This window comes from Nyctereutes procyonoides, unplaced genomic scaffold (genome assembly GCF_905146905.1).
Source record: "Nyctereutes procyonoides isolate TBG_1078 unplaced genomic scaffold, NYPRO_anot_genome, whole genome shotgun sequence".
Taxonomy (NCBI): domain Eukaryota; kingdom Metazoa; phylum Chordata; class Mammalia; order Carnivora; family Canidae; genus Nyctereutes; species Nyctereutes procyonoides.
Genome location: NW_026575040.1, coordinates 13264577 through 13278957, shown reverse-complemented (window position 1 = coordinate 13278957; position 14381 = coordinate 13264577). Strand labels below are relative to the sequence as shown.

The following is a 14381-nucleotide window of genomic DNA, read 5'->3' as shown; positions in this document are numbered from 1 at the left end:
AGAGCTTGCTTAATTAAGAGAGAAATTTCCAATCAGGTTTGACATTCTGACCCATTTTCTCAAAGAAGGCTGACAGATTTCACTTGTATGCCTGTCCCAGATGCTTAAGAGCTTTCCAGGCTTGGGGTTGGTAATCCAAACAACAAGTGAGCTGGAACTGCTGCATTGCTGGCTGACAGGCAGTGATGACAGGCTGCATGCTCCTTCCAGCTTCAAGCTGACACTGTGCACTTTGCTGATTTATTGGGGAAAAATACATGCCACACATGGACACACATACACTTCATATTTTAAAATACTGTACGATAAACGCCCGAATCAACTCCTGTGACATCAAGAGTAACACCTCTAGTGCAAGCTTTGGGAAGTTGTTTTTTGTACCTGCTGAAGAATGGGAGGGTTAGTTTGCAGAGTTGGGATAGAAGGCAGCTTGTTGCCACACAGAACGTTCTTGCCATTAATGCCCAGCATATTCTAACCCTGCCTGGCCCCTAGATCCTGTCATCTGGCATTCTTCTAGTAACAGTCATTATTTTGAGGAGTTTGGCATGGATCCCTTTTTGGATGCTCTGGTTCCTTAGCCAGGTCCCCCTTGGTTGGTAGCCTAGCACCTACTGTCCAGTGGCCCACTTGTGATGCTTTTTCACTATCATTCTCAGTGTGCTTTGGGGGAAAACTTCTGAAACATCTGGGCTGTCAGGTGGGTCTGCTCTTGTTCTGGGAGGTCAGAGGCTCCGGGTACTAACAAGTCCCGTGACCTCAGCTAGGTTACTTATTTCTCTGTGACTTTGTTTGTTTGTTTTTTTGTTGTGACATTGGTGCCTTCCAGTGACCAATTCCATTTTTGTCCATGGAGTCACTTAATCATAGAAATCCACTGTGCTGCTGCTAGATATTTCTTTTTTTTTAATTTATTTATTTATGATAGTTGAGAGAGAGAGAGAGAGGCAGAGACACAGACAGAGGGAGAAGCAGGCTCTGTGCACCGGGAGCCCGATGTGGGACTCGATCCCGGGTCTCCAGGATCGCGCCCTGGGCCAAAGGCAGGCGCCAAACTGCTGCGCCACCCAGGGATCCCCAGCTTAGATATTTCTTAGACCCTACCCCTGCTGCCTCTTGAGAAATCCAGATTGTTCTGCTGCTAGACCCCTGAAATTCCAGAAAATGTACTTACAACTTTTGTTAATAGAAATAGTTTGCAAGTTGACCAGACTCCATTTTTCAAGTGTTAATGTAGTCAGAATCTGGCCTTACCCTACCTCTCCTCTACTTTTTTGCTGGGGTATTTTAAAACAAATTCCAGGCAGTGTATTATTTCATCTATAGATACTTCAGTATGTTTTCCTGACAAATAAAAAAAATTTTTTTTAACTTTCTAACCGTATGCAACCACAAATCTGTCCTAACACCTAACAATATTAACAGTAAATCTGTAATACCAGCTAATATCCGGTCTGTTAAATTCCTCCCCCACCCCCACTGGTCTCTCAAAAATACCAGTTTTACTTAATATCAGGATTTAAGCAAGGCCTACAAATTTTTTTTTGGTTGACACTTTTTTTTAAAGAAAAGTCTTATTGAGATGCAGTGCACATACCTTATAATTTACCCATTTATGATGTATGATTCCTTTTTTTAGTGTATTCACAAGATTGAGCAGCCATCACACAATCTAATTTGATTTATTTATTTGTTTGTTTATTTATTTATTTATTTCAATCTAATTTTAGAGCACTTTTTTACCTCCTGATATAAGCCTTGTGTCTGTTAGCAGCCACTCCTCAGTAACCCCACACCCATCCCCAGCCTGTGCAAGCACTGATCCTAGCTATCTCTATAGATTTGCTTATTTTGTACTTTTTGTATAAGTGGAGTCACACAATTTATGGTCTCTTTTGATGAGTTTCTTTCACTTAGCAGTGTTTCCATGTTGGAGTTTGTATCATACTTCATTCCTTTTTATTGCTGAGTAATGCTCTATTGTATGGATCAACTACATTTTATATACCCATTCATCAGTTGACTGGACATTTGTGCTGTCTATCTTTTGGCTATTAGGAATACTATTATAAACATTCATGTACAAATGTTTGGACATGTTTTCCTTTTTCCTGGATATGAGCCCAGGAGTAGAATTGCTGTTTAGTATTTTGAGGAACTATCAGGTTGTTTTCCATGGCAGCTGCACCATTTTCCATTCCCACCAGCAATGTATGACAATTCCAATTCTTCCATATCCTCACCAGCACTTGTTGTGCATCTTTTGTATTGTAGCCACCTTAGTGGGTGTGTGGTATCATATTGTAACTTTTCTTTGAATTGCTCTGTTGATTAATAAAGTTATATTTTCATGTGCTTTTGGCCAATTGTATTTCTTTAGAAAAAGGTTTCTATAGATAACCCCAACCCCCTTTTAAAATTTTGTATTGTCTTTTCATTGCTAACTTGTAAGTACATATTCAGAATATAGATTCCTTATCAGATACTTAATTTGCCACATTTTCTCCCATTCTCTGGGCTGCTTCTTCACTTTCTTGGTGATATCACTTGGAGTTCCAAATTTTTCATTCTGATAGAGTCCTACTTATTTTTTCTTTTGCTGCATGTACTTTGGTATTATATCTAAAGTGTTGGCCTGACTCCAGGTCATAAAGATTTACTCCTGTATTCTAAGAGTTTTACAGTTTTAGCTTAAATATAGGTCTCTAATACATTTTGAGTTAATTTTTGTGTTTGGTGTGAAGTAGAGGATCCAATTTCATTGTTTTGCTCGTGGATATCCAGTTGTCTCAGCATCATTTGTTAAAAGGACTATTCTTTTCCCATTGAAAATCAACTCATTGTTAAGTTAGAGGTTAATTTCTAGACTCTTGATTCTATTCCACTAAACTGTCTATCTTATGTCAGTATTCCACTGTCTTTATTACTGTAGTTTTGTAGTAAATACATTTTTTTTAAACTCGATTAACCTGTTACTGTTTCCTCTTTTTCACATCTAACACCAAGCCATTTATTTGTGAGGAACTTGGGCTATTTTTATAGAAATGCCCTAGCTAACGTTGGACTCATTGTATCCTGATGGTGTCACTTAACATGTTCTTCTCTCTCTTTATAAACTAATATTTAGATCTAGCATCTTAATTAAATTCAGGTTAAATTATATATTTTTGCCAAGAATACTTCCTGGAGAGTGCTCTATACTTTCTATTGCATCAGTTAGGAGGCATATGTTGTCCGGGTTATCCCACTTTTGTTAATAGTAAAATTGATTAAGTGGGTTTGAATCAGACTGAACTATTACTATAAAGTTCTCCATTAACTTGTCACTTAATTGGTTTTAGCAGCTACTCAGGCATATTTTGATCTATTGCTTATTTCATTAGGAGCTATAAAATGATGACTTTGGACTCCTTTTATTCCTTCTTTTTATTTTTTTTTAATTTTTTTTAAAAAATTTTATTTATTTATGATAGTCACACACACAGAGAGAGAGAGGCAGAGACACAGGCAGAGGGAGAAGCAGGCTCCATGCACCGGGAGCCCGACGTGGGATTCGATCCTGGGTCTCCAGGATCATGCCCTGGGCCAAAGGCAGGCGCTAAACCGCTGCGCCACCCAGGGATCCCCTTTTATTCCTTCTGTATTTGTTAACTTTGTTAGTTTCCATTTATCAGTTTCCAGTTGGGATTGGTGGCTTAGCCACCTGCTAAGGTGGCCCATGATTACTTTAAAGGACTTTTATGGGATTTTATATGTCTGTGTTTTTACCCATTGCAGTCGTCATTCTTTCTGATACTCTAATTACCCCATCACAAGAAATTAACTGTATGATGTGTAGGATTTTCTTGGAAATAATACAGTGCAGGGGATAGGGTGAAGGAGTAGATGAGTCAGGAATGGCCGTGAATTAAAATTGTTGGAGCTGGATGGTGGGTTCATTATATTGTTCTCTCTTCCTTTGTATAAGGTTTTAAAAAAAAATCATCCTGTTATTGGCCAGTGATTACCCCCTTGATGCCAGTCCAGTGTCATTTTGATAGCTTCTTTGATCTCAGGCATAAGAAGCCCCAAGAACATTTGATACATTTCCTGCCCCAGAGTTAGAATCAATCACTTCTCCAGGGATCCCTGATTCCTTTTTAGTGGGAAATGGTATTCAGAGGCTGACTGAGGCCCTGACAATGCCACCAGATGGTCCTTGCCCTTAGCTTCCTTAGTAGACACGCTAAAAAATGTGTTCCAGGAAAAGAATGAATCAGACATTCAGGTCAGTATTTCCAATTCAAATGAAAGACTACAAGGTTTTCTTTCTTTCTTTTTTTTTTTTGCTTTATTTTAATCTATTTCATGCTAAAAAGTTTGATTTCTAATAGCTAAAATTATTACTCATTTATCTTTATTTATGACATCCTACTTCTATATAATGTAATAACCTAATTTTATAGTATGTGTGTATTTATATGTTTAGAGAGAAGAGGGTATAGTTTTAAAATAATGTTATCAATATTTGATATGTCTTCTCTGGTTTATTTTATCTTTAAGACATATCTCACTAGGGATGTACAGTGAAAAGACTTTTTCAAAGTTATTTGAAATCATTTTTCTTCTGTGGTTATGCAATCAACTTGATACACTGCTAAGTTCATTTGTTTCAGTTTGCTTTAGATTTTTAGGTGATGAGTTTTTCCCATCTTTGTGATTTCAGAGTGGCTCTAAAGTGATAACTGTAACACAGGGGATATCCAGAGGTTTTGTTTCTGTCCTTGTTCCCTTCTTTCTTTTTCCCAAAAAGAATCATTTAAATTAGTACTAGATGTATATTTGTATTGTTTTAAAAATGCATATATATTTTTAAAGATTTATGTATTTTAGAAAGAGCCTGCACACATGCGTGTGCAAGATTAGGGGGAAGAGCAAAGGGAGACAGTCTTCAGACTCCTCTCTGAGCATGGAATCTGACATGGGGCCCCATCTCATGATCCATGAGATCATGACCTGAGCTGAAACCAAGAATCAGATGCTTAAGTGACTGAGCCACCCTTGCACCCCTAAAAATGTGTATTAGCCATATAAAATGAAAAACACTTTCCTCCCTTTATCACAAAGGATAGCATACTGTACACTCTTTTATCTTTTGCTTTGGTACTTTACAGCATATCATGGAAATTCCTTCTTCTTTGTTAGTTTGATCCTTTTTGTCAGACTGGTTTTATATTTGTGTCCTATTTTTTAAGTGTATGGTGGGATGTGGCAGTCCGTTTTTAATTGTTCCATAAAATACTGGGAGAGTTAGTGACTTCACTGAGTTGTACAAAAAGTCTCTTCTTTCCTCCTCATCATAGAGTAAATGGCTTTTCTTTTTTATTTTCTCTCTCAGTCTAAAGGAATTCCTGCCCAAAGAATACATCAAGCAGAGAGGAGCTGAAAAGAGAATATTTCAGGTATTGGAAATGTACAGAACTTTACTATTCTCCTCACTCTCTAGCCTCATCTATTAGTATGAGAAGGGCCTCAGCACATGATAGTTTCATATCCCATGCATGTACTCTGCTTATATAATAAATGATTAGTGACTCAAGAGTAAAGAAGCTGACAGTTCTACTTTGGGCAGATTTATTATCTTAATCCATACCTTCTTGCTAAAGGTTACTTAGTCTTCTGAGAAAAATGTGCATACATTTAATTTCAAAGGCATTATATCTTGGTAGTGTCGAAACAAGGTGATTTGCTATTAAAATGCCCTGTAAAAGCAGCTACAAGTAGCTTCTTTGTCCTGATATTTGTTTTTTTGAAGCTTAGAATTTGGAAACTGGTGTCTTTTTTTAAAATTCAGGGGTTTTTCCCTAAAAGGCAGAGAGTTTTCTCTTCCAGGCAAACAGTAAGAAAAGCCCATCATCAACTTTGCCATAAAATTATCACTCCTGTGAATCCAAAATATTAAAGTCTTCTTTGTTATTGAAATGTAAATATAAGTTGAAGTAGAAATTTCATGTGTTTAAAATGCACACAGTCTTTTTTCTAAGCACTCTGACATGTGGGCATTTATATATCCTGCTCTTTGAAAAGCCATATATTTTGGATGGATGTTAGAATGATGCCTCTCCTGGAGAACATTGTTTTAGATCTCATTGAAAGCATTGGTCCTGAACCTTTAGGGATATGGAGTTCTTCCGAAAGTGAATTGCCCTTTGGACTCTGGTCTACCATGCTGCACAGCAGGAATTGTTGCATATGGTGTAAAATCTCTAGGGAGTTTGGACTCCTGTTTTAGTTAAGAAGCCCTGCATTCGAGGTTCTCTTACATCGACTGCCTAAGAGTCGCGCTATAAGAAGCAACAACCTCTCCTCTTCTCCGCCATCCTCCCGGCAGCCGCCAAGCAGCAACCATGCGTGAGTGTATCTCGATCCACGTTGGCCAGGCAGGTGTCCAGATCGGCAATGCCTGCTGGGAGCTCTATTGCCTGGAACACGGCATTCAGCCCGATGGCCAGATGCCAAGTGACAAGACCATTGGGGGAGGAGGTGACTCCTTCAACACCTTCTTCAGTGAGACGGGCGCTGGCAAGCATGTGCCCAGGGCAGTGTTTGTAGACCTGGAGCCCACAGTCATTGATGAAGTTCGCACTGGCACCTACCGCCAGCTCTTCCACCCTGAGCAGCTCATCACAGGCAAGGAAGATGCTGCCAATAACTATGCCCGAGGGCACTACACCATTGGCAAGGAGATCATTGACCTTGTCTTGGACCGAATTCGGAAACTGGCTAACCAGTGCACGGGTCTTCAGGGCTTCTTGGTTTTCCACAGCTTTGGAGGGGGAACCGGTTCTGGGTTCACCTCCCTGCTGATGGAACGTCTCTCTGTCGATTATGGCAAGAAGTCCAAGCTAGAGTTTTCCATCTACCCTGCCCCCCAGGTGTCCACAGCTGTAGTAGAGCCCTACAACTCCATCCTCACTACCCACACCACCCTGGAGCACTCTGATTGTGCCTTCATGGTAGACAACGAGGCCATCTATGACATCTGTCGTAGAAACCTCGATATTGAGCGCCCAACCTACACTAATCTAAACAGGTTGATAGGTCAAATTGTGTCCTCCATCACTGCTTCCCTCAGATTTGATGGAGCCCTGAATGTGGATCTGACGGAATTCCAGACCAACCTGGTGCCCTATCCCCGCATCCACTTCCCTCTGGCCACATATGCCCCTGTCATCTCTGCTGAGAAAGCCTACCATGAACAGCTTTCTGTAGCAGAGATCACCAATGCATGCTTTGAGCCAGCCAACCAGATGGTGAAATGTGACCCTCGCCATGGTAAATACATGGCTTGCTGCCTGTTGTACCGTGGTGATGTGGTTCCCAAAGATGTCAATGCTGCCATTGCCACCATCAAGACCAAGCGTACCATCCAGTTTGTGGACTGGTGCCCCACTGGCTTCAAAGTGGGCATTAACTACCAGCCTCCCACTGTGGTACCCGGTGGAGACCTGGCCAAAGTACAGCGAGCTGTGTGCATGCTGAGCAACACCACAGCCATTGCTGAGGCCTGGGCTCGCCTGGACCACAAGTTTGACCTGATGTATGCCAAGCGTGCCTTTGTTCACTGGTATGTGGATGAGGGCATGGAGGAAGGAGAGTTTTCTGAGGCCCGTGAGGACATGGCTGCCCTGGAGAAGGATTATAAAGAGGTTGGTGTGGATTCTGTTGAAGGAGAGGGTGAAGAAGAAGGAGAGGAATACTAAAGTTAAAAATGTCACAAAGGTGCTGCTTTTACAGGGAAGCTTATTCTGTTTTGAAAATTGAAAAGTTGTGCTCTGATCAGTTAATTTGTATGTAGCAGTGTATACTCTCATATACAATTACTGACCTATGCTTTAAAACACGACGCTTTGTTACAGACCCAAGCTGTCCATTTCTCTGATGGGTTTGAATAAAGTATTCCCTGTCTTTAAAAAAAAAAAAAAAAGCCCTGCATTCAACCTTTCTCTATGCTCTGATCCTTGGTCAGCTGGTACGTATGTCACAGAGGGGTCTCTCCAACACAAGCATTGATGATTGATCATTCATAGCAACTGTACGTGCCATGTATCATAACCACCTTTGCCAAGTCCACCTGCTGGCAGAACTTCAATAACTGGTCCTTGCTGCTGTCACTTGTAGGAGCATAAGAACTGTGGAGAGATGAGTGAAATAGAAGCCAAGGTCAAGTATGTCAAACTCGCCAGATCCCTCCGGACATATGGTGTGTCCTTTTTCCTGGTGAAGGTAAGTTGGGCAGGGTGCAGAGGGTGTTTGCCTCTGCCACCTCTTCTATTAAAGTGTTTGCTGTCAAGCTTGCTCTGTTGTCCCGAGACCCCTAGCATTTGCAGAGGCAGCATCTGGCCAGTGGTCACTTGAGTTTAGCCATGGGACAGACATGAAGCATGTAAGCTATAAGGCTGGTGAGTGAGCCTGGCCACCCGTTGGGCCTCCAGGCACTTGTGTCTTGTCTTGGCACACTGTCGCTGCTATAAAGTCACTGAAGGACTGCATTTATGTCTACTTGTTATCACTTTACTCTGAAAATGTTTCACTTAAGATTAATGAGAGTGCTCTGGACTAAGTGAAGGCTGTTGATCACTGCATACCGAATTGAATTGATGTAGTAAATGCAGCACGCACTTTGTATACTTTTAGGTGGGCTTTGGGATTTTCTGTGGCCTTCAGATCTGATTTCATGGGAATTGTTTGCCTTCCTACTAGAGGGAAAGAGCTGGGTCTTTGAAATTCAAGACCAAGGCCCTTGATGGGTGTGTTCTTAGGTGGACTGATAAGTACTCTCATTAGCTTCATTTGTACACCTTGACCTCACACACTCTATTTTAGTCATCTCACTAATAGGTTTCATTGATTTCCACTTGTTTTGCTGTGACTCTTGGCTCCTTGCCTCTTGCCCTTGGCCCTGAAAGAAAACTCCACCATGTGGTGAAGTTTCTCATGTTACTTAAGGCAGAGGAGAGTGTTACCAACTGTGCTCTAGGGACAGAAGTCCCAAGGCCAGAGTTCGGGTGGTTTAAGAAGATTACTTTCCTCACTGCTAAAGAGAACTAGAGAAGAAGAAAGTTATACTGTCCCCTAGGATGTTTATGGGGGAAGAGATGCTTTTCTTGACTCTACTCCTCATTGGAAAAAGCTGCTTCTTTTGGGATGAGGAGCAACAAAGATATTACACTGAAGAAGTGGACACACTTCATGCTGATGAGTTACTTAAGCCAGGTAGCTCTTAGTTTTACACCCAGAAATGCTGGGACCCTTGCAAATGATGAAAGCATAGGTGAATCACTTTGTTACTCAGAAAAATCTTTTGGAAGTTGAATTTTTCACATTTAATGTGAGTCTTAAAGTATCAGTGAATTTTTGAATGGGGCTGATGTCTTGTAGGTACAATGACTCCATTTCTCTGGAATGACTCTGCTGCCTTAGCTGAAGTGAGCCCATCTAAACTGTAGTCACCTGCTTTCATCATCCTAGTTTACCCACCCTCACCATGAGCCGATGGCGAGATCTGCTTGTTTTAGAAGAAAAAAACTGCTTTCCATTTATTATTATTCCAAAGAACAGTAGATGGCAGATGAATTGCAGTACCTATAGGGACAAAGATTAAACAAATTCTGAGCATGTCCAATGCTTTGGTCTCAGTTTCCATGCTTTCTTGAGTTTTTCTGTAGTCCTTTATGTATGAAATTCATCTCTTGTATTCATATTGTTTTCCATTAATACCATCACACATGATACAGTCAGTTTCAGTGATGTGCATATAGGTCAATAAATTTATAGAGCACAGATCTTCTGGTTATTGCAGAGTTTTGTAGATTTGGTTAAATGAAAACTTCTTTTACAAAAGTATTTAAGGCAAAATAAAGTAATGAAAATTTCCTTTCTTCCTCCCTCTCTCTTTTCTTTTTTCCATCTCTCTTTCTCTCTCTCTCTCTCTCTCTCTCTCTCTCTCTCTCTCTCTCTCTCTCTTTCTCTTTTTAACTTGCATGCCTTTGAAGAAAAGCCAGGATCAACTTTCATATATGTATTAGATGTATAAGTTTTGGTTTTCCTTAGTTTTTTTTTTTTTGGTCACTTGATGAAAGTGAGCACCCTGCTCACTTTAATTTTTTTGCTCAGTGGTCTTATATACATTTTATTTTAACGTTGATTTTGATAGGAGCACCTGGGTGGCTCAGTTGGTTGAGCATCTCTTGATCTCAGTTCAGGTTATAATCTTGGGATCTTGAGATCAAGCTCTGCTGGTCTGGAGCCTACTGAGGATTCTCTCTCCCTCTCCTTTTTCCCCTTACATCTCCCACATGCATGCTCGCTATCTCAGAACAAACAAACAAAGTTGATTTTGATAGTTTGCATGACTGCAGATTGCGGTTTTGAAAGTAGTTCAACCAAGAATTCAGGATTAATTTAATACTATGGATTAATGAACATCATAAATCAGATCAATAGGTCAAATAAAATGACCTCATATACAGTGAACTGTCTGGAAAAGAAATACAGAAAATTACACTTACAATAGTATCAAAAATAATAAATTACTTAAGAATGAATTTAACCAAGGAAATGAAAGATCTGTACACTGAAAACTTTAAGATGCTGGTGAAAGAAATTAAACACAATACAGGGATCCCTGGGTGGCGCAGCGGTTTAGCGCCTGCCTTTGGCCCAGGGCGCGATCCTGGAGACCCGGGATCGAATCCCACGTCAGGCTCCCGGTGCATGGAGCCTGCCTCTCCCTCTGCCTATGTCTCTGCCTCTCTCTCTCTCTCTATCATAAATAAATAAAAAAGTTTAAAAAAAAAAAAAAAAAAAAAAAAAAACACAATACAAATATATGGAGAGATATCCCATGTTCATGGATTGGAAGAGTTAATACTATTAAATAGTCCATTCACTTAGAATAATTTTCAACCCACTGATCTCTGTACATGCTATAACAATATATAGTCTTTAACTTTTACATTTATTTTTAAATTCAGCAAAATGTATGGCTAAGGGATAGTAAGTTTTTTAAAAGCATAAGTAACAGATTTCTCTAGAACCCCAACCTAAACATACCATTAAATGGCATAATATAGGAAGTTAAAAGTGAGTGATTCTAGCGTCTCATTCACTACTTGTATAGGCTATTAGAAATTTAAGTCAATGAAATTATAACTTATGAAACATTTAGATATTGATGTTGAACACACTTAATCATACCACATGACCTTGAGGTTAATCATAGATATTCTCAGAGTAGTTAGATATATTTACAGGATACTTCTATCATACTTTCTTCTATATCCATGAACACGTTAACCTAATATTCAGAGCATTATACTTTATTGTTATAAAAAAAAAGTACTTGGGTATTGGAGTTAGAAGATGGGCCTGGAATCCAGGATAGCAACATACATCTATGTGGGAAATAGCAGAAACTTGTATGACTTTGAGAGACATCCATAAACTCCCTCAGCCTCAGTTTCTTCATCTGAAAAATGGGAGTAATAATGCCTTACAGAGTGCTAGTGAAGATTAAGTGAGGTGATGTATGTAAAGAAATGTAGTGCCTGGAAAGTTAAGGATATTTGATAAATTTTAGATTATCCTTAACCCTTCCCACATCTCCCTAATCCCTGGCTCCTGAATCTTCCAATTTGTAATTTGCTTATAGCAGCCACAATGTAGAGCAAGAGTTGCAAACTTTGCTAGTAAAGAGTCAAATGGTATCCTAGGCTTTGTGGGGCATACTGTTCATCTCTGCCCATGTGGCCTGAAAATAACTGTATGCGATACGTAAACGAATGAGCATGGTTAGGTGTCTATAATGCTTTATTTATGGGCTCTGGAATTTCAATTTCATATAATTTTCACATGTCACATAGTTATTATTCCTCTTGTTTTTTTTTTTTTGTTTTTTTTTTTTTGTCAACCACTTAAAAATGGAAAATTCAGTCTTAGCTCTCAGGCCGTAAAAAAGCAGGCAAAAAGCTGGGGTTAGCACTTGCTGTAGTTTGCTGACTCTGATGTAGAGAATGTCTATAAGCCATATAATGAGTCCACAGGGAACAGCTTTATGTGGCAGTATTCTCGGTGGCTAAGAACATAAGCTTTGAAAAGAAACACCTAGATTTGGATTCTGGCTTTGCCACTTAGTTTTACCTTAGAAAAGTTACTTTACCTTCTATCTATAAGCATGCTTGCTCACGTATAAAATTGTGCCTTTTTAAGAGGTTTAAATGAAATAGTATTGAAAAGGGGATTGTGCCATAGAAGATCTCTGAATGGAAGCTATAAATGTCTAGTTTTCCTCTTATATTGACTTGTTTTGCATTTTATCTTGATAACACTAATCAAAACCCCATAAGCAATGGTAAGCCATTTCCCATGACCTGCAGAGGACCTTGTTTCATTCCAGGAAATTCCTGTGTAAACCTTTCTCATTTATAAGCTTGTCTTTTAACTTTCCCTGTAGCCACAGCCAGAACCTTGAGGTGTGAGATATGTGGGGAGCTGACCCTTTTCTCCCCTTAACCATAAAAGCATCACAGAGGGTATTTGGAGCTTCTCAGAATCCTGAGTAAAGCTGGGTAGATGACAAGTTGTTAGAGAAAAATGGCTAATGGAAAGGATCTTTAATACCATTTTGTTCTTTTTTTAAAAAAGTTTTATTTATTTAAGTAATCTCTACACCCAGGGTGGAGCTTGAACTCACTACCCTGAAATCAAGAGTTGCATGCTCTTCAAACTGAGCCAACCAGGCACCCCTAACTAACACCATTTTGCTCTTGATCAGCCTTTTCTTTCTGCCATGCCCCTAAAAGAGATAAGTACCTTGATAAGACAGCAAAGCACACAAGCCAGCCCTTTGACGCCAAGCCAGGGTTGGCGAATTCTAGTGAGCACAGCTGGGTCACAGGTTTAGGCCACATCGAATTTAAAGATTTTATTTATTTATTCATGAGAAACGCAGAGATAGAGACAGAGGCACAGGCAGAGGGAGAAGCAGGCTCCACGCAGAGCCCAACATGGAACGCGATCCTGGGTCTCCAGGGTCAGGCCTTGGGCCAAAGGCGGCACTAAACCGCTGAGCCACCCGGGCTGCCCCACATTGAATTTAGAGCCAGAACATGCCAAAGCGTAACCCACTTGCATCTCTTCACTCAATTCTAAATCTCCCATGTAAGAAGCAGCCAGTCTCCATTCCAGTGAGAAGAGCTGAAAGAAAAGCAGGCTTGACCATAGCCAGTCACTGGTTTTGAAGCCACTGTAATGATGGAGATGTGTTTGAAAGAGGAGGGGCAGGGCTTGTTAATGAATCATGCCTCTTCTTAGTAAAATACATACATTCTCCTGCCTCTAAGTTATGCAAGCTCAAGACATCTTCCAAACAAAACCAACCTAATGAGGACCACCTGGAGAGAAATTTCGGCATAATAGCAGCTACAGCTGCTATAGCGCTCCTGCTTGGGAGACGGGACTTGGGCCTGCCTAGCCTGCTTTCTATTCTGCAGATAAAAGAGCGCTGATCTCTGTAGCTGAAGTTGGCAAGGCCAGGTGTAGGGTGGACTGGGGTGTGTGGGATATGGAGAGGAAGAGGAAGCCCCTCCCAGTATGCAGGCTCTACCACTGTGGGTCTAAGGGCTTCATGGGGAAGAACCAGTGTAGCTAGCACTGAGCTGAGCCTTTTGCTCTCTTAACTTTCTCCAGCTGCTCTGTGTTTTATGGGTAGGCTGAAATAATATGATCCCTTGACAGTGGTCTCTGTTGCTGGGTTTCAGCATTTTCTGAGTTTCTTCTGTCCCCTTCTCCCTAATCCTGATCTGATGGAATGCCCACTGTAAGTTATTAGCATGTTCCCTGTGGCTTTCTCTCCTGTCCCGAAAACTCACAATTCTGTGTTCCCTCACCCCAAAGCCTCTTGCCTGCTGGGAGGTGCAGATGGAAAAGGCTGAAGGCAACAGCTGCAAACCATATTTTATTTCAGATCCCCTTCAGGGTCCCAGCATCTGGGCTCGTGCCAACCCTGTGTGACTAACTGCCTAGAACCTCTTTGCCTAAATTTCTGTGTGGCTCCTGACACCAGATTGGACTAGCTGGCATCATCCATGCTGCATTGCCTATTATCCCTTGTGGAACCAGCATCTCTTTACAAAAAAATCTTACTCTTCTCAGTATTTTCTTAAGGACTGGGAAGTTCTTCCACTGCCAATAATATTCCCCTGTTGGACACTCACTCAGATTCCTGGTCCTGTTCTCTTCTTCTCCTGGGAGGATGCTGGAGGTGTGCTGTGACCTTAACCAACAGATGGCTTATGAACTGCCCATGGGGCTTAGTGGGGATTTTTGTCTTCTCTGATTGC

The 14381-nt window shown here is 40.6% G+C and overlaps 2 protein-coding genes across 12 annotated transcripts in view; both read left to right on the top strand.

Moving 5' to 3' along the window:
- TLN2 (talin 2) overlaps positions 1-14381 on the top strand; it is a 423602-nt gene that overhangs the window by 247617 nt on the left and 161604 nt on the right. For all 11 annotated transcript variants that reach the window (XM_055319645.1, XM_055319651.1, XM_055319650.1 and 8 more), the window contains 2 exons: positions 5378-5441; positions 8161-8265. In XM_055319645.1, coding sequence (XP_055175620.1) covers positions 5378-5441; positions 8161-8265 — 169 coding nt within the window. The remainder of the gene's footprint in view (positions 1-5377; positions 5442-8160; positions 8266-14381) is intronic.
- LOC129506205 (tubulin alpha-1A chain-like) lies at positions 6299-7966 on the top strand. Its single transcript, XM_055319656.1, has one exon. It carries the CDS (start codon positions 6387-6389, stop codon positions 7740-7742), a length of 1356 nt encoding a protein of 451 aa, XP_055175631.1. The 5' UTR covers positions 6299-6386; the 3' UTR covers positions 7743-7966.